Below are 24,621 nucleotides of genomic sequence, written 5' to 3'. Positions count from 1 at the left end.
GAGTACTCCCACCCCCCGGCGGCGGCGCAGCCAATGAGAAGTGCGGCCGGCGGGTTCGCGCGTGGCGGGGGCGCGCGTCGTAACCCGGGTGATGGGCGGTGACCCCTGACCCCGCTCGCCACGCCGGACGCTGCCCGCCGCGCGGGGGTTTGTGGGACGGTGGCGGGCCGGGCCCGGGGGGCGGGGTCACGGGCGGGCGGCGGTGGCCGGGCCTCGGTGCTGGGGGGTGAGGGTGCTGGAGCCGGGCGAGCGGGGGGCGCGGGCGGCTACCAGGGGAGGTGCCCCTGAGGTGGGCGCCGGGCCTAGCTCGGGGGTGTGTGCCGGCTGGGCCCCTCGGGCCGGCGGGGACGGAGCAGCGAGGTGACCGCCCCGCGGGCAGCGCCCGGCCGCCGTGCCGCTGTTGACGCCTCCGTGGAGGGGAGCGCCGCAGGCCGGCGTCAGGAAGGGCCTGCGCGGGGGAACACAGCGTCTGTACTGCAGGGCAGGAGGGAGGGAGCCGGGTCTGTGCTGAGCAGCAGGGAGAGCCCATATGCAAGGATTTACTTTGGACCGTGCCGTGTTCTAGATGCAAAGAGCCAAAGCAAATGGGGTGGGAAAGGCGCAATTCCTGGCAGTCCAATTGTTCTTGCTGGCAGAGCCAGAACCGGCCCTGGATAAGGCAGGAATGTAGCTCCTTTGTGTCTAGTTCCTGGAGTTCTGTGACCAGGGAGCAGGCGGGAGCCACGGTGTAATTCTCATTGCGGCACTGCTTTATTCTGTGGCTCTGCTTGGTGTCCTATTGTTTTAGATTAGGAAAGCAAAGCAAACTGGTTTATGCTGGAAGCTTTCAGCGGGTGCTTCCTGCAGGGGCCTGTAGGGCCTTGGGTGCTCATCACATCTTTTTTGTGCTTGTCTGATTCTCTTAGGACTCGCACTACAGACAGCTGCCATCCAGGGACTGTTGGGTCCTTAGCAAGATACCAACAGTTTGTGTGCTGGGTGTTGAGGATGTATCACAGGTGATTTCTCACCCAAAGGCTGGGCTGGGCTGAGAGTCCTTTGACCCCTGTCTTTACCTGCTGCTTCCCCAAGTGCCCCTGCATGCCTGGAAGCCAGAGCACCTGCCACCCTTGGGAAGGAAGCTCACTGCATCCCTCGAATGCCTGGCAAAAGGCCACATGTCTGGGTTTGCCTGGATGTGCTTGGAGGGTGCTGCTGCCCGGGCTGGAAGTCAGAGTTTCCCTTCTCTGTGAGCTTTTCTCGTCCTTTGCCCCTGAAGAGAGTCACTAGAGGATAACAGGGTTTGCCCTGCTGTTGGCTTGGCTGTGCTGGTCCCTGCTGTGCTGACCAGGCACATCCTCGTCCCCCGCTGCCTTCTCTACCCCTTCTCCCCAGCTTTAGAGGTCTGTTTTCTTCCATTTAAATAAATTGGGAGGCAGGGCCACGCCAGGCCCATCCAGCTCCACATTTGCGCAAGGTAACGCAGTTCCCCCTTTTGCCCTTCCACGCAGCTATGTTGTGGGCAAGGCAGGGGAGGGCTGCCAGTGCCCGTCGGCTGCCTGCCTCTGCTGCTAGCTGTGCCCATGCATTGATGTGTGCTGATGCCATGGTGTGCACCCTGAGACCGCTCCCACACGTGCACCCTGGGACAGGGACAGGCAGTGAATTGGCAAAAAAAAATAAATCACTTCGGAGCTTTCCTTTGTTTGTTTACTTATCTCACTAGTAAATAGAGCAGCTCTTGGAGATTAGGCAGGAGGGAGGAGAAGAAGGGAAACCGGACTCTGAGGTTATGACCTCCTTGTGGATGCTGGGCTGTTTACATTCCCTGCTCCAGTCCCAGTAACTATTGCGGGACAGTTTCTTCTCAGTGCCTTGCCAGGCTGCAGAGGCTTTCCCTGCTTGTGGTGTTCCTGCCCTGTTCCCCACGGCACTTTGTGCCCGGCACTGCTGCCACAGCCGGCCAAAGACAGCTAGCAGCCTGGTGTCCCTTGAGGGGCAGAGTCCTGCGCTTGGTCTCCTGCCTTGTATTTCATGAATGAAAGCCTCTGAATGGGGATTTCGGGAGCAGTTAGCCCCATGCAGCTGAGCTGAGCCAGAACCTGCTGTGAGTTAGGCAAGGAGTGCCCAGAAGGACTGGAAAGGAGGGAGTGGGAAAGAGGAGTGGCAGTGAGGGCAGCGCAGGGAGCGTGGGGCCTGTGGGGAAAGCAGCTGGAAAGGAGCATGTTGGTGTCCTGGTGTACTTGGCTAAAATCTCACTGCCTTGCAGGCTGCGCTGACCGCAGTGGCAGAGGCAATGTGGTGAGGGGTGTGCGTGTGTGTGTGCATCTCTGGGCAGTTGGAAGGACACTCACCTGGTGGTCCACAGCTGCCAGGTGTTTACAGAGCAGGACCCCGCTCTCCTGCTGTGGTTGCAGGCAGCTGCCTCCTGCACAGCAGACCCTCCTTCCCTTCCCTTCCTTCCCCTTCCCTTCCCGGGTGTGTCCAGGTCACCTGGGGCAGAGTTGGCCGCTGCAACTTCCCAGCTGGTGCATGAGGAGGCGAGGAGGCTGACACGACTTCAGACAGTGCTGCTGCTGTGGGAAAAGAGCTGAGCAGGGGATGAGCTGGCCGGCCGAGCAAGGCAGCACGTATTCTGGGCCTGCAGAGGAGCTGAAATCTGGCTCATCTACTCAGAGAGCTGCCAGCCTGCCCAGGACGGTGTCCTGCTCTGTGCCGTCAGGGCTGGCTGCTGGAGACACTGTTTCCCCTCCACTCAGTGAATTCTGCATCCCCAGGGGCTGAATGTTGTCCCCAAGTGCTTGTGTGAGGAACGAGAAGCCAGGACAGAGGCTGGGTAGAGCCTGGGAGCACTGGAACATCGTGTGCTGGGAGGCTGTTTGGATTAGAAACTCTCAGCGGATAAGTGGGCTGGATGAAATGCCAGGGAGGGGAATCGGAGTTTGCTGAACTCTGGTAATTGGACTCGTCTGCAACACCCGGGTGAGCAGAGTGAGCTGCTCACGCTCAGCGCAGGCGAAGGGAAGGAGCCAGCAGGAACAGGGCAGGCTGTCAGCACAGCACGGGCTGTGAAGACTGGATAGGTGATGTGGGAAGAAGCAGCGTAGGGTCATCACTGGGTGCCTGAGCCACTCACTGAGCACCAGTGTGCAAGAGTGGGGGGAACACGAAGCACAGCCTAAGGAGAGAGATGCACCAGAGGTATCTTTGGTGTGATGTGATGGCTCTTCGGAAAGTCCATGCTCAAAGGCCTGAGACAAAAACGGAGGGAGCGACTCAAGCCCAAAGCTCTTACAGCCACAGATGTTGAGGGAGGGCTGTAAGGGGGCAGGAGTGAATCTGCTGAAGGGCTGAGGGAGCCTAAACCAGTGTTTTCTGTATGCTACGGGGGAGAAAGTAGGTCACTTAGTAAGTGAAGGGGATGGAAATGATGGGGTGAACCGAGTGCTGAATGCATGTTTAAAACTTGAGCTTCCAGGGAAAGAAGACAAAAAACCCAAACAAACAGCCGGTGATCAAAAGCAGGTATGTGAATAGCTGGAAGGCTCAGCTCTGTGGGTCTGGAGGTGCACGCACACGTTGCCTGAGTCATCGGCAGTTTTAGCATGCTTGAAATTCATGGCTGATACTGCAGGTACCAGGGCACGTGTTCTGCTGGTCTTCATTGATGACCCTGGTAACAACTGTCCCCTAAACTGGTCATCCTTGGGAAAGTGTGGCTGCCATAACCGCCTGGGTGGCCAAGAGCAAACGCAGGGCTTGCTATGGGGAGTAACAGCATGGATTCAGTGCCTCAGGTTAGTGAAGGATTTGATGCAGCTCCTTGCTCAGCAGCCCACATGTACGTGTGCCTGTCTCTGCCTGGAAAATGGCTGCTGGCTCATCCTCGCGTCAGCGCAGCACCCGCGGGCAGGCCGAGCCCATAGCCAGACCCTTGCAGTGCCAACGCAGCCCGTGATCCCTACGGGAAATGAGTAGGCGGTTCTGAATCCAGCCCAGGGACCGTCTCCTGCCAGCAAGCTTGCCATTGGCACCCCTTTCCTTTTTGGAGCCTTAAAAATAGAGACCGAGGCTGGGAAGCAGGAGGGTTTTTCTAGAGCTCATTGTGGAAACAGGCCAGGCTGGGGTGCCCCTCGCCCTTCCTGGCCCCTGGGAGAAGCATGGGAAGCTGGTGTCCAAATCCCTCGCCTGGATGTGGAGCCTCACTCGTTGGCTCGTTCATTTGTGGCAGTTCCCCAGGTCTCCTCTTGGGATGCAGGCAGCTGGAGGCAGCTGGTTCAAAGGCCAGGCTGGTCAGGAAGAGGCGAGGGAAGTGTGGGAAGTTGCTGCGTGTCATGTAGGAAAACAAGCCCCAGTGAGGGATGAGGGATGCGGTGCAGGGCTGGGCGGGAGGTGCTGGCCCCAGCATCGCTAACGGTGTGCTGGGCCTTCATACCCAGAAAAGGGGTTGGCTTTGCTTGTGCCACCAAAGGCATGAGCGGCTCAGAAAGCTTGGTGGCACCGTGCAGGTGTTGGCTGTGGCTCTGTCCCTGCTCAGAGGGCACGCAGCAGACTGGCTGGGCTGGGGAGGAGGTGATGCCGGGGGGCCTGTCACTCCAGGCTGGCTTCAGAGAAACCCCTGAGCAAACCTGGCGCGGCTGCAGGAAGCCAGGCCCTTGGGGCGAGACAAAGCACGGCCCGGACGCTTTGTGGTCATCAAGGGGTCCATGACACCAGCAGTCTGGGCTGCTTCCTGGTCACCGGCCAGCTCCCCACGGTTCCTCTGCTCTGCTCACGCGCTCCCGGCACTGCAGCTGGCCCTGGGCTTGCTTTGCTCATTGTCTGCTGCGGGTGATGGCAGCTATTCAGCGGCTGCTGGGTTTCAGGGAAAGGGAGAGATGAGCCACTCCTCCACCCACGTTCTGGGAAAGCCTCTGGGATGAAGCCCTGCTGCTGCACACGTTCGCTCCTCGATGGGGAGAGCGTACCGTGGCGCCTGCATCCCCCCTCCGCCTGCATCCCACATCCCCCCCCCTTAGCAGCAGGCGTGATGCCGGGGAGCAGAGTTTGGAAGCAGCCCAGGCTGCTGCCCCGTCCCGCACAATAGCGGAGCCTGCTGCTCCCCATCTCCTCGCCTGTTTGCCTTCCAGAGCCAGGCAGAGTCTCGCCATCACTATTATTTTGCTTTGTGTCAATATTATGACAGCTAAAAGCAGGATAACTGCATCCACATGATAAGCAGCCAGAAGCTCTGGGTTGGGTGTGGATCGGGTTTGAGTTTGGCAGGAGAGAAAAGTGCCTGGCAGCCCCTGCCCACCGGCTGGCTGGGCTGGGAGAGCTGGGAGGCGAGGGGCAGCAGCAGAGCAGCAGGCAATCCATGCCCGTGCGCCTCTCCTCTCCATTCAATGCTCACTGCCTTTTTCCCAGGGGAGATAAAACATGATAGATGTGCAGAATATGGGTTCTCTGGTGAAAAAGTAACCTCCTTCTCTTCTCCGGGGAGAGGGGCTGCTCCGCTCCTGCTGGGAGAGTCCTGTCCCTCCTGGGGCTGCCATACCCTGTCCCTCCCGTCCCATGCAGGCCTGGGGTGTTTCATCTCTGCTGCTGGTGGAGCATCACACACACACTGCTGCACCAGTCTGTCCTGGCCACAGTCTGTTTGGGCTTTCCCGAGCACAGTGCTCTGCAGCTGCCAGAGAGAAATTCCCATAGGCTTTCAGGGGTTTGGGGGCTCTGCTCCCACCCAGGGCTTTGGGCGAGGAGCTCGGGCGGAGCAGGGTGAGCTGTGCCGTGGGTGCTGCGTCTCTGTTTCCCGCTCCGGACTCTCGGCACCTCAGCAAGGGGCTATTGTTTTGGCGCAGTAACTGCACGTCCTGCAGAGGCTGCTGACGAAATGCTTACCTGTAGGCACCCACGTATGTTTGGGTCTGCAATTCGGCTCTCCGGTGCCTCGCCCTGCTCCAGGGCTGTGCTCTCCTGCAAACACCCACAGCCCAGCCAGTCCCCACTGTGCAGGGCTGCCCGGCCGGCCTGGCAGTGTGTGCTTTCTGCAGTGCCTGGCAGTGTGTGCTTTCTGTCACCTTCCCACCGGGTACAGCTGACTGATGGCTGGGCTGGGAGATGGCTGGTCATCATTAACACTCCTGTCCGCTGCTGGCATCACTTTGCCACCTGCCTGCAGCTTTGCCCTGGTGAGAAGGAGACTCTGTCCCCTGCCCTGGGCTCAGCCTCGGCATTAAACTAGGAAGACAGGCCTTAAGCTGAGCAGTGCCGGCGCTGCCATCCACTGACCTGGAGCACCGTCTGGCTGAGAGCCATGGCTTCGTGGGGCTTGGGGTCTGGTGGTGTCAGGGACCTCCTCCTTGGTGGCATCGTCTCTGGCCCACATGGTGGATTTAAACTGTGCCTGGGAGCAGCAGGCAGGTTTGCTGCAGGTTCCCTCACCTGGGTCTCCTTCTTTGAGCGCTCTTGGGTAGCCCTGGTGCCTGTCCTGTTCCCCTCCAAAATTCGTGTCTGACCCAGGCCAGCCGCAGCGCCAGCAACTCACAGACAGTGCAGTATTGGGGGGCCAGACTCTGCTCTGCCCAGTCACAGGGCTGCCCATCAGGTGCTCGTGGTTTCAGCCACGGGTCCCTGGGGAGGCCGAACTCCCCTCCCGAGGAACCAAAACAAACAGCAGAGTTCCTGCCACGTGTGACCGGGGCTGACTAAGGCCGGACACTTCCGCTTGCCGCGGGCAGCAGCAGCCGGGGCCGCGAGCCACCACCATCGGGGTGCACGGCACGGCCCATTTCCCCCTATTGTCAACCTCCCCCCCCCGGCAAACACATCCCCCTGCGCACCTGGGCTGGGAGGAGGCACTGACACCACGGGAACCAGCCACCAGGAGCAAGGGATGTGCCGCTGCCAACGTCTCTTGGAGCTGCTGCAGCACGGCTCTGGGGAGTCCTCCAGGGTGCCCAGGCAGGTTGTCTGCAGGTTGTTTCCTTGAGGAGCAATGCTGACCGTCCAGGGGTCACTGGTGCAGCCCTGCTTGCCTACAAGGGCACTGGAGAGCCCCGTGTTTCCTGGAAGAGATCAGCAGCAATCTCCTGGTGGAGAGGCCTGGGTTTCCCTGTGCGGAGAGGCTGGTGCTGGGGAAGCCCCTGCCAGACCATGCCCATCCCTGTTCCCACTCTCACATGCAGGTACATGCAGCTCCAACCAGCCAGTCTCCAGCCCTCTGGCTTTTGCCTTCCGTCTCCACTGCAGAGACACAACCTGCAGAAGACTGAGCTGGTTTATCTCAGCATTAGCTATGAACCAAGTCCTCTGCACTCACTGACAGGGGAGCTTAGGAGAGTCTAAGAGCCAGATCACAGGGCCAGGGAAAGCAACTGAGCAAAACACCAAGGGTGAAACATGGGCATTCTGAGATGCAGGGCGGGCGCGAGGAGCCCAGTGCCTTATGTCTTCGTGCTGCTTTGACCTTGGGAGTCCCATCACAGTGCAGGATGTAGGTAGCTGCTGGGGGGACTCTTGTCCGCTGGGCAGGAGCAGCAGCAGCAGCCCGAGGGGGTGGCTGTGCCAGGCACTGGAGCACCGGGGGTTTGGCACTTCCCCTGGCAGAAGCCTCCAGCCCTGGTCGAACTGACTCCGGTGTCCTAAATAGCAGCAGCACAAAAATAATGCCCTGAGGACTTCAGGGGTGTTCTCCAAGGGCTTTGGGGGTGACGCAGGAGGCCCTGGCTACTGTCGGCTTAAGAGCAACACAGGGATGAGTTTTTGTTGGGCTCTTTTCATCTGAGATGCTGAAGGTGGGATTTTGCAGGGGAAAAAATGCCCATGAGGGGATTTTGATGCTCAAATGGGGTCATTTTATGGAAAAGGGGACTTAAAGGGACCTTGCCTGTGGTGAGCAGGGTGAGGTTTCATGGGGGAGAGCAGCTGCCTGTGCTGGGCTCCTTCAGTGCTCACGGGCAGCCTGGGCCCCTGCTCTTGCCCCTCACCCAGAAGGTGTAAGTGAGGTGAGCCTGTTCCCTGGCAGGGCTGTGCTGTGGTGTGCTTGCAGCCGGATGCCGGGGCTGGCCGTCCCTGCTGGGCTGCCAGGGCTCACCAGCAATAGGGATGCTCCATCATTCCCCACTTGCCTCCCTCCCAGCGCTGTGAACAGGGCAGGGAGGTGGCACAGGCAGGCAGTGGCATATTTGAGGCGATGCTCTCAGCCCGCAGCCACCGCATGGTGCTCACCACAGGGGAGGCATCTGCCCTTTAAGGAAATGTTTCTATTTGCCTTATGTCCCTGGCTGGTCCCTTGAGCCTCCTCTGTCCCTTGTTCCCAAAGTGTGTAGCTCTGGTCCCCAGAGCCTGGTGGCAGGCGGTGTGAGGGACACACCGGTGCATTTATAGCATCAACCTCCAGCCCTGTCCTGCAGCTGGAGAAGGGTAGGCTCAGCCCCTGGGGAAGGAACGCAGCAGAGGGGAAAGCGAGCGGCCACAGCCACAGCCAGCTGGATGTTTCTCCCATTTGCAGGAGGATGTTGCTGGTCACAGGTTACCAGTGTCCAAATATTATTTCTCTGCTCCTGTCTCTGCTCCGTGTTGCCTAGAAAGGGGATGCTCATCCCAGGAATGTAAACTCTGCCCAAGGCCTCTGAGGAAATAGCTTCAGACCAGGAACAGGATTGCACTCAGCAATTAAGGGCTGGTCTCCCCAGCCACACAGCTCCCCGGGGGAGAGCCCTTTGCTCCAGCGCCAGAAGCTGGCCTTGTGTCTGAGAGGTGGCCCCGAGGGACCTTCCTGCAAGGACAGGCGTGAGGCCCTGTGTGGTCACGGTCTTTGCAATAACAGGATTCTGTCTGTCCAGTGAGTTGGCAGCAGCTGCTGCTCAGGGCAGCTTCTGGTCTGGGCTCTTGGGTGGGAGGAAACACTCCCTTTGCCTCCCATCTCAAAACCATCCCTGGGGAGAGGGGTGCCTTTGCCCAGGCGGGTCTGTGGGGTGGCAGAGGGAGAGCACAGGCATGCTCCAGCCATCGCAGTGAGGACGTTACCTGCTCCTTGCTGCCCAGCCAGGGGCGAGAGCATGAACAGGCAGCAAACGCCGCCCCAGCAGCCCCCAGCAGCCCCTGTGCTGTGCTGCTGAGTGATGAACTGCAGCGCACCCGGCCCCCCACCCTGGCGGGGCCGGGATTTCTGTGCTCTTATCTCTGCAGCATCTCCTTGCTAATTTGCCAGGCCCCACTCCAGCAGCTTTCTCACACACTCAGCAGTACCAAAGCCTGGAAGCTCCAGCCAGAGCCCAGCTCCCGCTGATGCCTGAGCTGCTGCCACCTGCGTGGCCCGGTGGGGCTGGGGACAGGCAGGCGGCTGGCATGTCCCACATCCCCTGGGGACAGACCCCCACGGGACTGGGGACAAGCCACTGGTGTCCTCATGCTGCAGGGCTGGACCTCACACAGAGGTGGGCAGGGAAGCCCTGGAGCAGCCACCCTGCTCTCCCGGGAGGATAGAAACGTGAATCCTGGCAGGGACACAGAGCCCGTTATTTCCCGGGGACCTTGCAGCCCACAGGGGATCATGTTGCCCGCTGGCATCTCTTCCCTTCCCACCTCCCACAGCTCCAGCTTCCCTGGCCACTGGGGCTTAAAAATAGAACAGAAAAGGCCGCAGAGGTCCTTTGGGTTTACCCTTGGCAGCAGGGTTTGGCCCTGGACCTGCTCCAGGGAATCACTGTGCCCCCTTCCCTCCCAGGCTGGAGGGACCCCTCATGGCAGACAGGACCGGGATGCTGTCCCTGGGGCTGAGGGGGCTGGAGACCCCCTGCCAGGGCTCGACGGTGGGGGCTGGCTAGGCAGGCACGGGGCAGTGTGGGGGGCAGGGGGTGAGTGGACAGGCGTGGGGTGCCTGGGTGGGGACGGGGTGGGTGAACGGGCGTGGGGCAGTGTGGGGGGAATGGGGTGGGTGGATGGGAAAGGGGCTGCTGGGTGGGCAGGGGGTGGCCGGATGGGCCCGGGGCAGCACACGCTGGCCCAGGGAGAGGTGGACAGGGCCCGAGGGAGCCCAGCGAGCCGAGGAGCCCCGACACAGCCTCCGTGCTTCCCACCCCCCCGCGGATGCACCGGGCACGGGCCGGTCCCTAGAAGCCCCGGGGAGGCCCGATGGGGAAACGGCCGGTGCGGGGGGCTGGAGGCCGGGGGGGGCCCGCTACGCCCGGGGGCACCGGCTGTCCCCGCGGCCCCCGGGGCCGGGCACCTGCTCCCGCCCCGCGGCGGGGCCGGGGCGGGCGGGGGCGGGGCGGGGCGGCGGCGGTGAAATACGGCGGCGGAGCGGAGCGCGCTCCTATGGCCCGGCGGAGGCGGCACGGCGGGGCCGGTGGCCCGGCGGCGGGGCGGCATGCCGGCGGGGCGGCGGCGCTGAGTCGGTGCCGAGTCGGTGCCGGGGCGGCGGGAGCGGCGATGCGTCTGCTCGGCGCCTTCCTGCGGCTGCTGGTGGCCGGGGCGCTGGGGGCACCGCCCGCCCCGGTGAGAGCTGGGCGGCGGGAGGGGGGGTCGGAGCGGGGGGCAGCCCGGTGCCGCCGCCCGGGGTGGCGGCGGCCGCGGGGGCAGCTCCCCCCGGCGCTGGGTGGGGGGACGGCGACGGGCCCCCCGATGCCGCCCTCGACAGCTCCCGCCTTTCCCTCCCTGCAGGCCCCGGAGGCGCGGGGGACCGCCAGCGCGGAGCCGCCCGGTGAGTTGGCAGCGGGCGGCCGCCGGTGCCCCGGCTGGGAGGGGGCGGCAGCCCTGGGAGGGCTGTGCGCAGGGCCGGCGCGGGGGCTCGTTCCCCTCCGGGGCCGTTATCCCTCCGCAGCCCCGCGGCGATGCCGGGGCTGGGAGCAGCCCGTTCCCCCCAGCCCGCCCCGGGCGCCGCCGCGGGCCGGAGCGGGGCGCAGCCCTGTCCCGGGCTCGCCGCCCCCTTCCCGGTGCCGGGATGCGGGGTCCCGGGCGGGAACACTCCGCTTCGGCTCCCCGCTGCTCTCCCCGCCGGGAAACCCGAGGGGACGGTGGTCTGCTGCGCTGGGGGCTGGGATTCTGCGCCCGCCGAGGGAGGGCAGGGGAGAGGGGGAGCCCCGGCGCGGCGGGTGCGGGGAGAAGCGGGGTGCCTGAGCAGGAGGAGATGGAGCTGGCGGGCAGGTGGAGACAGAGCCCTTCGGGGGGGGACGGGGTGGCTGTGTGAGCCCCCGCACCAGTGTGGTGAGGGGCTTACTGGGGGCACAAGGGGGTCCTCTGCATCCCTGTGCCCCCGTGATGGATGCAGGACCCCACCGCGGCTGCTTGCACCTGTCCTGGCAGTGGGTCAGAGGGCTCAGCCTCTCTGGGGAGCCTCCTGATAGCCCCCCACCCCTGTTTCTTGCAGTCTTGACCTTTCGGGATATCTGGAATCGTAGTTTGTGCCGGCCTCTGGAGCAGCTGGTGGACGTCATTACCGAGTTTCCCAACGAGGTGGAGTACATTTTCAGACCCTCCTGCGTCTCCTTGCGGCGCTGTGGAGGCTGCTGCGGGGATGAGGGTCTCCGCTGTGTCCCCGTGGAGACAAGCACGGTCACCATGCAGGTAAGCAGCGCTGCTGCGGGGACCTGGCCGCGCCAGGGAGGTGGTGGGCTCCTCGCCAAGCACCGGGAGGGTGAACGTGCAGCTTCACATCCTCCAGACATCGTAGCAGCATGGATGACAGGGGAGGGAGTGGACTCAGAACTGCTCAAATGTGTGCCAAACCAGGAGGGTCCCTCTGCCTGCTCTTTGGGCTTGTCCGTGAGACCAGGTGTCATGCCTGGTGGTATTGGCCTCACTCCCTGCTTCCCTGCCCTCTCCTATCTGTGTGGTCTATCTTGCTGACTGCTGTCACCTGTCTGGACCTTCCCTGTCCTGCGGTGGGGCTGGGGGTGTCCCAGTGGCCCGTGACTCTGCCTGGTGGGGCAGAGCAGGTGCTGCCCTTGAATCGCAGGGAGAAGCAAGGCTCCCATGTGTCAGGAGATGCCACGGTGGTGCTGACAGTGAATGTGTGCTGGGGGCATGGTGAGTGTGAAGGGCTGTGCCAGCCATGTTTCCAGTCCCCACTGTGGGAGCTGTGCAAAGTGGGGTGGGAGAGCCTATGCTGCAAACAAGCTGCCGGTGGGGTCTGACCCGTGCCCCTGGCAGCTGTTGTCCTCACACTGCAGCCCTTGTGCTGCGCTGCCAGAGATCAACCCGCTGCTGCAGGGAGCAGGGGAAAGCTCTACTTTGCTGTGAGTGATGGACTAGAGAGTGCCTGCAATAAATCACCAGTGATTTTGGTCCTTTGGGGGCTGAAAACATGTTGGAAGACAGGGTGGGAATCTCCAAAAAAATCTTGACTGAGGTCGAACAAGAACCTGACGTGAATGGGAGGCAACTCCCCAAGCACAGTTCTCCCTCCATGGGAGGGATCCTGCTGCCGTGTGGGGGGTGGCAGTGCCAGGCTCTTCTGTGAGGGCTAGTGTGGATCACACTAATGATGAACACACTCTGTGAATCCCTGGATGTCTGATCTGAACTCTGGGCTGGGCTGTGGACTGGGATGTGACAGAGCAAATCCTGTACCCTTGGGCTGGGGAGGCACTCTGGTACTGAGTCCAGACTTGGTGCTGCAAGAAAGGGGGCTGGGAGGAGGCAGCAGCAATGGGAATGGTCTGGAAAACATGACTAGGGGGATATTTCCATCAGAGAAAGGAGATGTGCAAAGTGGTCATAATAGGTGAAAGCTCTCCACAAAGGCAGAGACAAAAAAATCTCTTCTAAGGCTGGGAAATCCCAAGACCGCAGGATTTAAATGACAGCCCTGAAGACATGGGGTGGCTTTAGCAGAGCCTCCCAAGCTGCTGGGTGGCCGGTGGCTGCCTGTGTGCAGAGGTGGAGTCTCTGCTGCTGGAGGTCCCGAAGAACAGGTTAGACATGCGTCTACCTGAGAGGCTGGGGTGGTGAGGCAGTGGTGTGGGAGCCCTTCTAGCCCCCTCTTGCTGCTGGCCGGGAAGTAACCTTTGCTCCTCTTTCAGCTCCTGAAGATAAAGCCAAATGGGGATGCACCCTACGTGGAGATGGTGTTCACTGAGCACAAGCGGTGCGAGTGCAGGTAGGGACTGCTGGCCTTTTTTTGCACCCCTGTGCCCCCCCAGCAAGAGCAACCCTGCCAGCTCATCCTGCCTGTGGACAAGGATGCCCTGGGGACACCCTAGCTGTGCGGAGACACCGCTGCTGTCTCTGCGCTGGGGTTTGCTGGTGTTTATGGCCCTTGCTCGGCTGCAGGCTGCACTGTGCTTCGGCAGCCTGCTCCCTGCAGGCAAGCATAGTGCTGCGTGGTCAGGTCAGGCACCATGCACTGTCTGCAGGGCTGGAGCTGCTGTGGCACCCTGGCTCTGTGTGCAGGGATGTCTGTGCCCCCGTCCCTGTGGCTGCCTTGGCATGCTTGGCGTGTGCTCCTCTGGCCAGAGGAGCTGCCTGTGGGTAATGGAGCAAGGCTGGTGGCTCTGAGGCAGCTGTTTGATGCAGGGCAGTGCACCCAAGATGATGGCTCAGCAGGAAGCTCCATGACTTGGCACACCTGAGAATGACTGTTGTCCAAAAAGAGAGCTGAAGGGCTGGGTCTTGGGCTTCCACTTAAGGGAGGCTGCCCTGTCCAGGGCAGGGGTTTACATCCAAGCTGACAAATGAAAGCTTAAAATGGGCAGCGCCAACCTAGCACGGATATGTAGCACTAGCCCAGGATGGATGTGCAGCACCAATCTGCCAGAGACCTATAGCATATAAGTAACCCGTCAGGGTGCTCACTGTGTCCCAGAAGTGGTGAGAGCTTGGGCAGGATGGGGTCTCTTCCAGGGGATGCAGCACTGGGGGGGTGGGGAGTGGCTCTGATGCTGCCCACAGCCGGTCCCTGCTGCAGAGTGTCTCCAGCACTGCCTGCATGGGGGTTCTGGCATTCGCTCTCCATCATGACCCCAGGGTGATTTAGTATTGTGAAAACTGGGGACTGAGTGTCCTGGTGATCGGTGCCTGGAAGAAGAGCCTGAGGATCCCGGGTCGGTATTCCCCTGCAGTTGTAAGAGCAGCTGTGTTGGAGCAGACACAAGGCCTGTCTAGCTCTGCAACATCTCTGGAGCGTCTGTCAGTGGATGCAGAAGGGGGAGTGGGAAGAAGCACATGTGTTACTTCCCCCCTCCACTTCCAGCTATTTTCCGTGCAGGGAATTTCCTGATCCCTGTGGTTTTCCTACCTAGGGTAACTCCCAGGGGATCTCCTATGAGTACTTGTGCAGGCTGCCTTTGAATCTGTGTAAACTTTTTGCTTCTGCAGCACCTTTTGGCTTCTCCCTAAGCTGCCTTCCACACCTTTACATATCTCCCCTTTGAAGTTTAGAGTAGGTGTGGTGGATGTCCTGGTCTTGGCCCCTATAGGGGATGCTTCAACCAAGTATGTTGTGGCTATTGTCTGAGAACCACTACTGAGACGTTGCAGCAAATCCCATGTGTTACTCGGGATGTTGCATCTTGTTTAACCAGCTGAGCTATGAAAGATATCACTGAGAGCAGCTGAAACTGAACCTGTGCTTCCCAGCCTCATGGTCACAGTGTCACATCCCCGGGGGAGTCACCAAAGCTGATCATCTCTTGCCGCTTTGCTGTCTCTGCCTACTGCAGTCAGCTCCTGGCTGAGGAGTTAATAACATGGAAAGAAGTCATATTGGGGCTTTTTTAAGCATGAATGGTAACAGATTATGCTGCACACTGGGGGATCGCCGTAAACCACCTCCAGCAGCTCAACAGACAGCATTGCCCAAGTAACTGCTTCACTCTGTCCTTTTCGTGCCCTGCAGGCCCCGGCAGGACCTGATGAGGTTGGAAAGGTAAGCGACGTCAGGGGCGGTGTTACCAGCTGGGGTTGTGGGTCTCATCTCCCACACATCAGCCTCTCTTGTGGTACTTTCCTTTCAAAAGGAGGAGGTCCAAGGCCCGAGGTAAGAGAAGACAAGACAAGAAGAGACGTAAAGACTGTGAACTGTAAGTGAACAGGGGTAGTTATGGGTGGTGTCTTCTGGGTTCATTTCTTTGGGTTGAGCAGAGTTAAGCCTTTAGGTCTTTACTGACACTGTGAGAAGTGAGGGGTTTGTGCAGAGCAGACACAGGAGAACAAAGGACGGAGGGGACAGTGGGCAGCTGTGGGGAAATGGGCCTTTTACTGAGGGCTCAATAGATTCTCGGTAGTCTTCAGGCTCAGCTGCTCAAAGCTGGCCAGTCCCACCCAGGGTGGCGATGGTTGGACTTGGTGACTTGATGGTGTGTAGCTCTATCGCCATCACAGACCACACTGGGTTTCCTGGATCCATGAATTTCCCGTTCCAGCCTCATCTTGCTGCCAGCTCTGTCCTTCCTGCCGTCCTTGGCTGGTCATTGTTTGGGTTACTCTACCCTTTCCCTCCGTACATTTAGTCAACTCTCTCAAACCGCTTGCAGTAACGGCACAGGCTGGACTCTTACTGAGAACAATTTTGGGGTACAGCTCCTGTGGCTGGCACCTTTCTGCTGCATTTCCCTGTTTTGTCTGAAGCCTGCTGCTCGGAGCTCAGTCAGCGCACCTACAGCCCCAACGCCCTCACTCCTGCCCATGAAGAGGCTGTCTGCAGTCCCTACCCTGCGGTTCGGTGCCAGAGGAGCCAGGCACAGAGAGGGGGGACCTGGGGCAGAGTGGGTGAGCCTGGAGGTCCTGGTGTCCCCCCGGTCCCAGCGGTGCTCACTCCGTGCCATGGTCTCTCTGCAGATGTGGCACACCACGCAGGTAGCCTCCACTCTGCCCCCGGCCTCGCTCCTGCTGCCTGGGTTTGAGCCAGCTGTGTTTACTCCTGGTGTGGGGGACTTACGGAGCCGTGCCCCTCCAAGCAGCGCTGGGGAGCAGGACTCTGGCAGGGAAGAGCTGACTGGACTCTTGCTTGGCCCTGGTGGGAATGCAGCCTGCAACAGAGGACTCGTTTGCCCAGACTGCATCAGCAGCAGCAGGACAAAAGGATCCATGACCAGGCCTGGGGCTGAAGATGAGCACAAGCAGTGCACGGGTGTTTGAGGACATCCTGGGGGCAATGGGAAGCGGAGCTGGTGGATGTGTTGCTGGAGCTGGCTGGGGACAGCATGATGTCGGGGGTGAGCAGAGATGGCTTGGAGGGCTGCAGCTGCAAAACTGCTGTGATCTGCCAGTGCCCTGCAGCTGGGGAGGAAGGAAATGTGAGGCAGGGAAGGCTGCAGGGCTGTGTCCTTCCCAGCCTTGGCACAGGGCAGCCCTGGAGGGTGCCAAGGAGCTTGCCTGGGAAGGCCTCCTGGTGGGGAAGAGGAGGGAAATGGGGTTGCCAGGGCTCCTCACGTACTCACAGCCACATCCCAGCCTTGCCCTGCTCAACAAAACCTGGTGGTCAGATGCAGGAGCTGGCAGTGTGAGCACTCCTGTCTGCTTTCCAGCAGCTGCAGGCAGGGCTTTTCCCCATGGGCACCCACCCAGGCTGGAGGAGGGCAGTCCCATGCTGGCCCAGGGCTTGTCCCCAGCACCAATTCCTGCAGCACCCAAGGGGCTGTCCTTGGTGTGATGCTGGAGGTGGGCAACGAGCAGGTCAGGACCAAGCTGTCCCCAGGCTGGGAGGCCCTTGGGGGAACTGCCCTTCTCCTCCACACCATGGTGTGGGGCTGGTACCTCTCCCTAGGCACCATCCCCATCCCATTCTCACCCCAGTCCAAATGTCTGGCTCACTGTCCTGTGGCTTTTCTTCCCACTGGCTGGGCTGATGCAAGGTTAGGGCAGTGGGGGGCAGGCTGCCCCTGGGCCTTCCCACCCAAGAAACACCCCACCAAGGCTCATTCACCTGGTGCGGGGGCAGGCTGGCCTGGGAGCTCTGTTTCTTACTGGGAACATCCTGGGATATGTAAGGGGCTGATGGTGCTCATCGAGGGTGGCTGTGGGTGCTGCTGTTTCCTGCTTTCCCCACTCAGCAAGCATTGTGTCCAAGTCTCAGGGGAAGGCCCAGCCCTTGTTTTCTGCCTTAAGCTGTGTCCCTGGGGCTCTTCCTCTCCTCTTTCCTGCCCCTGCTGCAGCGGGCTAGGGCTGGCTGCCAAATGCACCCCGTGTTGCAAGCCATACCCTAGAGCAGTGCACGTAGTGGGAAAGCCTAAGGGCAAGTTGGGCACCAGCATGCTCGTGGGACACCCCTGGCATGGGGTTAAAACAAAATCAAGGGTTATTCTTGAAAGCTTCAAGCAAAAGGGTGGAGGGCAAGATGTGCAAAGGCACCATCAAATGAGGTGACCTGTGTTTTTTTCCTGCACTGAGGAACAAGAGTGGAGCCTAACATAGCAGGTGTTGGGGTCCAAGGGAGCTCCTCCCCACATCTGACATGGCAGCCCATAGCTGGTGCAGGCTCCCTCAGCGCTGTAGTCCTGGTGCTGCCTGGGGCTGGCACAAGGACATGGGGACAGGGCAGGTGCCCTGGCAGGGAAAGTCAGTGGTGGGTGTTGAGGTGATGTGAACCTCCACGCTGCCACCATGCAGCACGGCATGGACTGGGTGAGTTGCAGCTGGGCATATCCTCCAGGAGCTTGCTGGATCCCTTTTGGACCTCATTTCTACTTCTGACATCCACAGTGTCGTGGGGCCCCTGCATGGGCTCTGCCTCAACAATGGCCCATGAAGCTCCCCCTTGGCTGCCTCATGGACAAGGGGGACTCGCTGCTCCCCTTCCCACACCACTCAGGGTCTGTGTGAGCCACGTGGCACCCTAGCTCTGGTGGCCTGCCCTGCTCCACACAGGCTCTCCCCATCCCTGTGTGCTGTTTCAGCCTTGCTGGTTGCACTTTGAGGCCAAGGAGAACTGTGTGCAGCACTTGAGGGACGTATGTGAGGGTTTCTGTATGGTTTTTAACTATAAAGTTTCATTGTGGTAATATTAAACCTTTAAAAATGAAGTTACATAAGCCCAAGGATGTTAATTAATAAGAGTAAGTTTGTCAAGAGTGGTGATTAGGGTTGAGAAAAATTCAAACCAATTCCTGGCCAGTGGCTTTTCCTAACTGTTCCTGGTGTCTGGTGTCACCTCTTTGGCTGCTGCTTGGCACTGAGGGTTTTCAGGCAGCTCTGCCCAGAGCCGGTGGGGCCAGACACCTGCCTCGCATGGCCACCTTGTGTCACTTCTCCCCTTGCATCACCTGAGCCCCCTGGGTGCTCTGTGTGGCCTCATCCCCTGCTCCTCCCATGGCATGGGGTGTTGGGGTGGATGGCAAGGATGTGGGTGCCTGGGAGGCATGTGGCTGTCCTGCTGCGGCAGCAACGAGAGCATCAGCTGGGGCAGGGCAGGGGCAGAGGAAGGCACCACAAGCACGAGAGGTTTGGGAGCTGCATCTCCAGGTGTTGGGGCCCCCTCTGGCTCCGGGGGGTGTTTCACTGAGGCTTCATGGCTTCACATCCAAACCCAATGGTTGGACTAGGGGACCTTCAAGGTCTTTTCCAACCTAGATGATTCTGTGATGAGCCCTAACATCTCCCTGACACTTCCAGGGCTGTTGCAGGCATCACGCACCCAGGGGAGGATGGGCTCCCTTCCCTGCCCCTTCATGTCCTTGCCAGAGGGGAGGGTCCTGGGACCCTCCTCATCCTAGGGTGGCAGGGTCTTCCAGCAGGACATGGCACAAAATGGTGACATCAGGGTCAGGGTGGGGGCCGGCTGCCCTGAGGGGGAGAGTGGGGCTCCAAATGGCAGGGTAGTTACATAGTATGAGATATACCAGAGCACTACATTTTCATACACCAGTTGCAAAAACCACCTTTGAGTATCTTCAGCTTTGACAACCAACTCCAATAGTCTTGCTTCCACTGTTTTTTGAAAGAAGATAACATTTGCCTCTCTCCAGCATCTCTGCTGGCAAGTTATTGGTTACTGGTGGTCTGTTTTAACACTCAAAGGGTAGGTGGGACAATCTAACCTCAAAGAAGCTGCCTCTCCTTCTATAGAAACCTTGGCAAAAAGACTCACTAGCTAGGTGGTAGGAAAAGCAAAGCTTCTCCAGCTGGCACGCTTCCTACCAGCCCACACAACAGAACAGACAATTAGCCCCTACCCACCACTTCTCCCAACTCTCCTACTGAACCCCTTTATGGGCACAAGTACCTTGCTGAGCTCAGGGATTATTCTATTACAGTCCTGTGAATGCCTAAAGCTGGAAAAGGAGAGGAATACCCCAAATCTGCCTTTTCACAGTTGTCACCATCATGCAGCAGGTTCACAGCAAAACCCATCTCTCACCTTGTTGACCTCTAGGAAGCCATACACTTGGCAGCCCTCAGTCTTCTGCTCTTGTATTTTCTGGCTAAACCCTTCCCTCTTGCACTGCTCTATGCTATCTGGGTTCTTGAAGGCCCAGCCTCGTCGCCTGTGTGCTTCTCTAACATTGTCACAAGTATTACAACACCTGCAAAAGCACAAGCACCATCTTACCATCGTTATGGCTATAAAGAGATGCTCCAGCTCAAGACTTGCATCCTTGGTGGATTTTTCTTCAACAGAGCAATAAAGCAAACATCAGTGATTGGACCTTGAAAGGTGCCCTAGTGCTCCTGAAGGAGCTCGAGCTTCTTGACGTACTTTTTGAGATTTTGGCGTGAGGATGCAAGCTGGTTTAATGCCATGCTTGAGTCTGAAGAGAGCTCTGCCTGTCCATTTAGACAGCTAAGTCACTCCTTGGCAAAGAAATTTGTTACAAAAATGACAGCAGTGTCCCACAGCTCTGAGCAGTTTGGAACTTCCCCATGTCAACAAAGCATCTGCCTGTTTCTATTCCTCCTTTCCTCTCTTTTTAGGGCAACGCTGGAGGGAGGGTTAATGGCAAACTTTCTTCATTACTTTTCTACCCCTGGACAACATCTTGGTCACCAGAAAAAACAGTTTTCTTTCTGAGTTCCATGTTTTGCTGGGCCAAAGAAAAAGTCAAAAGTGGGAATTGTGAATCCCTCAGGATGGAAACATCTCTGGGGAAGGAGATGCAACTCGACAGATGGGACAATCCAAGTTACTACAGAGACAATAATAGCAAAGGATTAGAATAGTCCAGAACCTGTGGACTATCACGGATCCATTCTTCCATGAATTTGCAGGTAGGAGGAAGGAGAAACACCAATGGGCACTGTTGTTTGTACGAGCGATAAATGCCTTGTCTTTGCTCCCGTAAGGATGCAAAGCCTGCAGCTGAAGTGAGAAGGCAAAGCCATAACCAGGTTTTATTCCAAGACAGCTCACATAACGGTGAAATAATTTACACAGCTCCCCTCTGGACACCAAATAACCCCAGAAAATATTCCATTTGCTGGGATACAGTCTTTGTGCTACTGCAAGGGTAGTGCAACTTGTACTGCCCTTAAACAGGCACATAGACAAACTAGACAACTTAAGTCTTCACGTTCTTAACAATCATGAGTACAGCTTCCAAAGGCATACCAAAACCACAACAGTCCTCATCATTCTCTGAACACGTGCCCAGGAGGATTTCATTGCACAGGCCTTCATAGACATTTGTTAAAAAAACCCAAAGCATGCAACATAACTGTATTAAGTCAAGTGCTTAGAAAATATGAAAAGGGGTAAAGGTTACCGAATGTCATCTGACTCTGCCCCATGACAGCTCTCACAACGATTGGCATCCAAAGAATTTGGATCAAACCCTTCTTCCTTCCCCAGCGCTAAGACAAAAGAGGATTCAAAGTGAGGAGGCATGTCTAGAAATGCTCTCTTGTACTATTGTTCTGTTCTACGCACAATAACTGTTCTCCACATGAACGCAATGATTTTGTGTTGGAAGCTGCGCATCCTGCACCCAAAGCCACCTGAAATGGTAGGCATAGAGCCTGTTGAGGTGTGAAGCAAGAGCAAGAAGCAGAGCAGCATTTGTCATCTCAAGAACACCCTCCACAGAAGGAACTGGCTATCTGTAAGCCTTGCCAGAGCGCTGATCCGACGTCTAAAGTAGACCCAATCAGTAAATTGCGACTGATACAGGACCTGTTACACAAACAAAATTTTACACAGCAGTCAACAGTGCATAATGCATAATCCTGTCCCAAGACATGTAGGGAACACAGTTTTATACTTCTGTGAAACAAGATCAGAGTGGGAGCCTCCCAAGTGGAAAACTGACACCCAGTTCTCCAAGATGACAATGCTGACGAGGCACACATGTGTGCCACTGCTCACTAGAAGTCTCCGAGGAATTGCTACCTTCTTCGTTGCTTAACAACTCTGCCATGTCTGTGCCATGTGTGTTGAATGCGCAGCCACAGTACGGCTAGGGCACAAACTCATGGGAGTTTTATGTTCTTATGTGCAAAAGCCTGAAGAGGGACTTGTACCAGAGGAGATGAGAGCTGGTGACAGCTGAAACCTGCCAAAGGGCAGGAGATGCCTACAGAAAACTCAAACAGGGCTTCTGTTTTCTCAAGAACCAAAACAAATCCCAAAAGTCCACAAGTTTTGGAGTTAGGAATAAGTGAGCCAAGGAAGTTTGTGTGTAAAATTTTCAAAAGCATTGGCTCCTAGTATAAGAGGCCCCCTTAGAATTAGGCTTCTTCAACTCACAAACCCTGAAGCACAGGACCAAGTGCTCTGGGTTACAGAAGCCCTCTAAGGCTCACTATCCAAGCACTGCTGCACTACTCTTTATAAGCCTTGAAAAGGTGACTCCCTGTATAACTAATGCTGAGTAAGGTGATAAGCTACATAGTCAGACACTGCTGAGGGGATAAAACGTCATCAGGGCCCTGTTTGTCAAGATTGGGAGGTATAACAGGTGGACGGAAGGGAGTATTAAAGATGTCTGTATTTCATACTAGCCACAGAAAAAGAGATTTTAATCAGTGTCCTGATCCAATATCCATAATTTACCACAAAAGCAACTCAAAGGGGTTATTGTCCTGAGAGGGCCACACCTCAGTATCCAAGTTTCCCTTTTTCTCTCTCAGGAGGCCACACCTTACCCTAACACAAATGTAATTTTACTATCCACTCTCCCCCCTATTCACTCTCAGGAGGTCACACCTTAATGTAACACAACGGGGGTTATTTCATCCTGAGAGGGTTGCATTGAACACAGCAAGGTAGTACAGCACTCTCGCCTCTAGGGATCCTGTCCTTGACGCCAATTTAAAATATCCCGATCCAATATCGGGGAGGGTTCTTAAACGATCCCAAGAGCGAGATTAAGATGCAAAGGAGGTCAGATGCTGTACAACCTTGTAAGCTCTATTTCGTGAAACAAACTGATAATAGCGACAGGACAGAAGGAAGAAAAAAGGAAAAGTCGGAATACCTAAGCAAGCCAACAAAAGAGATGCAGCAACACTAATTACCACCACCACGAGCGTAGCGGCGCCCCACTGATCCGGTTCTGGCGCAGGCGATGGGGCGGTTCCCGTGGGCGATGGGGAGTGCTGCCCCACGGGTCCAGCGGCGGGCTGGCCGTCGGGCCGGGCCCGCTGCAGGTGGGGGGGCGGATCCCACAGGCGATGGAGAATCCTCGACAGACAATAGGGCGAATCCCCTGCTAGGCAATGGGGAAGGATGCCGCTGGTCTGATCCTGGTGCAGGCGATGGGGAGAAAGCCGTCAGGTGAAGGCGTCGGCAGGTGAGAGAGCCCGGCAGGTGAAAGCCTCAGCAGGCGAAAGCCAGAAGACTCAGTAGACGAGAGGAAAACTTCGGAGAGTGATACAGCAAAGGCAAGTGAAAAGCTATTGCAAGTGTGAAGTAGCACCTGAGGGGAGCACGCAGCCCCTTTTATCCAGTCCCCACCACTAGTCGCTCATTGACACAGAGCTCATTTGCATATTCGCCATGGCATGTGCCCCCAGGTGTCCACAGTGGTCGTACCGAGGGGGGCTCGGCCACTGACGCCTTTACCTTCCGCATGTCCCCCTCATCCCCCGGCCCTGTGCACATGCGCAGCTTCTCCAGCTCCGGGCAACAGGACCTCGAGGCCCGGCCTGTGGCGCCGTGCTGAAACAGAGAGCTGCCATCTTACACCACCCTGAGGCTCGGGAGGGGGTAATGGCGTAACAGCAATGTCGACAAAATGGCTGACATAGTCCCTTACAATCAGAAAGTATGAAATATGCATGAAAATCAACCACAAACCTTAATTCTTTAGTCACATACTTTATGGTAGTTATGATCAAGCAAATAAAAACTTTTAGGAAAATATACCCATTATTAACAAGAAAGTCTCGCACAGTTGTTTAAAGCTTAAAACATTCAAAGCAGCTGAAAGTGCACTTCAGAATTGTTTAAAAAGTGGTATGGCTTTTAATCTTGTCATTACACCAGTAGATAGCGTCAGGAAGAACACAGCTTAATTGTTGCTACACTTTCTCAAAGCCATGATTCCCACCATTTCTACAAGAACACCTGCACAATACATGGAGTCTCTCAAGATATAGCAACCATGGAAAAGGAAAAGTCAGGACAGTATTACTGTTAGAATGCAACACTTTGCCAGAATCCTTTCTGGTTTGTGTCAAAGTACAACGATGACTCATAACATCCGGAAAATGTAGAGGAGAGGTTTATGTAGCCAAGGACCACTTACTACTTGCTACGATTTGTAACCAATAAGTCAGCTAAAATATATATTCATCAGGTATGCATTAGCACACGCAAAGTAAACATTGTAAGGTGCAAGTTTAGGCTTAAGGGTCAAGTCACTGGAGCCCTCCCTGGAGAGAGGCTCTTTCCTCTAACCACGTTGTCCCATTTGTCAGTCCACTGTGATTTAAAGATACAACCAAAGCCAAGTTGTGCCAAACTGCTGCTTGATTCCTAGTCAAAGACCATTAACTCAGCAGCTTTATGCCTGAAAGGCATCCATGAGTCCCTGTCATAATTTCAGAGGGACTAGGCAAAGATTCGCCTCGCAAAAGTAGTGAGTATAATAGGAGTTTGCCTGATCTGCCAGTTCAATAGATTTGTGTGCTTATAAACTCTTCAAGAGTTTGTGGTGTTTAAACACTCTTCAGCCGCCACTTGTTCCTGTGAATCTCAAAACGGGCATACAGAGATGGGAAGACTATGAGAGCAGTACCCATCCAGGAAAGGCACAATAGCATCTTACCGTGTCTCTTGGCCTCTGGAGTCACACGATTGCCAGCTTTATTCAAACGTTGCTTAAATGGATTGCGTTCTACATCCAGCTGCTGCTCTCCTGCCTCTATGGCATCAATGCTCAAATCTGAAACCAGCGTGCAGGGAAAGTGGTCTGTGAACACATATTTGTTATGGCCTGTGGCAGGCTGAGGAAGCATTCAACCAGTGAACACACAGAATCTTTCAGTGAGGGGGATGAGAATGTGCCAAACTGGAGGAGTGTGTATGGCTGGCACCAAGAAATGTATAGGGAATAAAATGCACGTTGCAGCACCCTGAATGACCCTTCCAAATATGGGTTTTGGTTTGGTGTGCAAGAAAGACCGTTGCCAACTGCCACAGAAAGCATTACCCTGAAAGGTAATAATACACTTACGGCAAAACACCAAAACCAAACCTCTCAAAGCCCATAACCATTTTCAGGAGTTCAGTTTAACATCACAGAATCATCTAGGTTGGAAAGGACCTTGAAGATCATCCAGTCCAAC

General features: G+C 57.1%; 1 protein-coding gene across 2 annotated transcripts; it reads left to right on the top strand.

Annotated features, from left to right (window-relative positions):
* Positions 1–10,299: 10,299 nt before the first annotated feature.
* On the top strand, positions 10,300–17,919 carry PGF (placental growth factor). Of its 2 annotated transcripts, none has more exons than XM_074821559.1 (7): positions 10,300–10,458; positions 10,624–10,663; positions 11,330–11,526; positions 12,984–13,060; positions 14,798–14,827; positions 14,919–14,981; positions 15,739–17,919. In XM_074821559.1, exons 1-7 carry the CDS (start codon positions 10,393–10,395, stop codon positions 15,758–15,760), a joined length of 495 nt encoding a protein of 164 aa, XP_074677660.1. In that variant the 5' UTR covers positions 10,300–10,392; the 3' UTR covers positions 15,761–17,919. The 2 variants fall into 2 exon arrangements, with proteins under 2 accessions (XP_074677660.1, XP_074677659.1); XM_074821558.1 differs by having other exon boundaries at positions 15,529–17,919.
* The last annotated feature ends 6,702 nt before the right edge of the window (positions 17,920–24,621 follow it).

The sequence above is a fragment of the Strix aluco genome, chromosome 4 (genome assembly GCF_031877795.1).
Source record: "Strix aluco isolate bStrAlu1 chromosome 4, bStrAlu1.hap1, whole genome shotgun sequence".
Lineage (NCBI taxonomy): Eukaryota > Metazoa > Chordata > Aves > Strigiformes > Strigidae > Strix > Strix aluco.
Note: the sequence above shows the minus strand (reverse complement) of the source record. Positions and strands in the feature narration are given on the sequence as shown.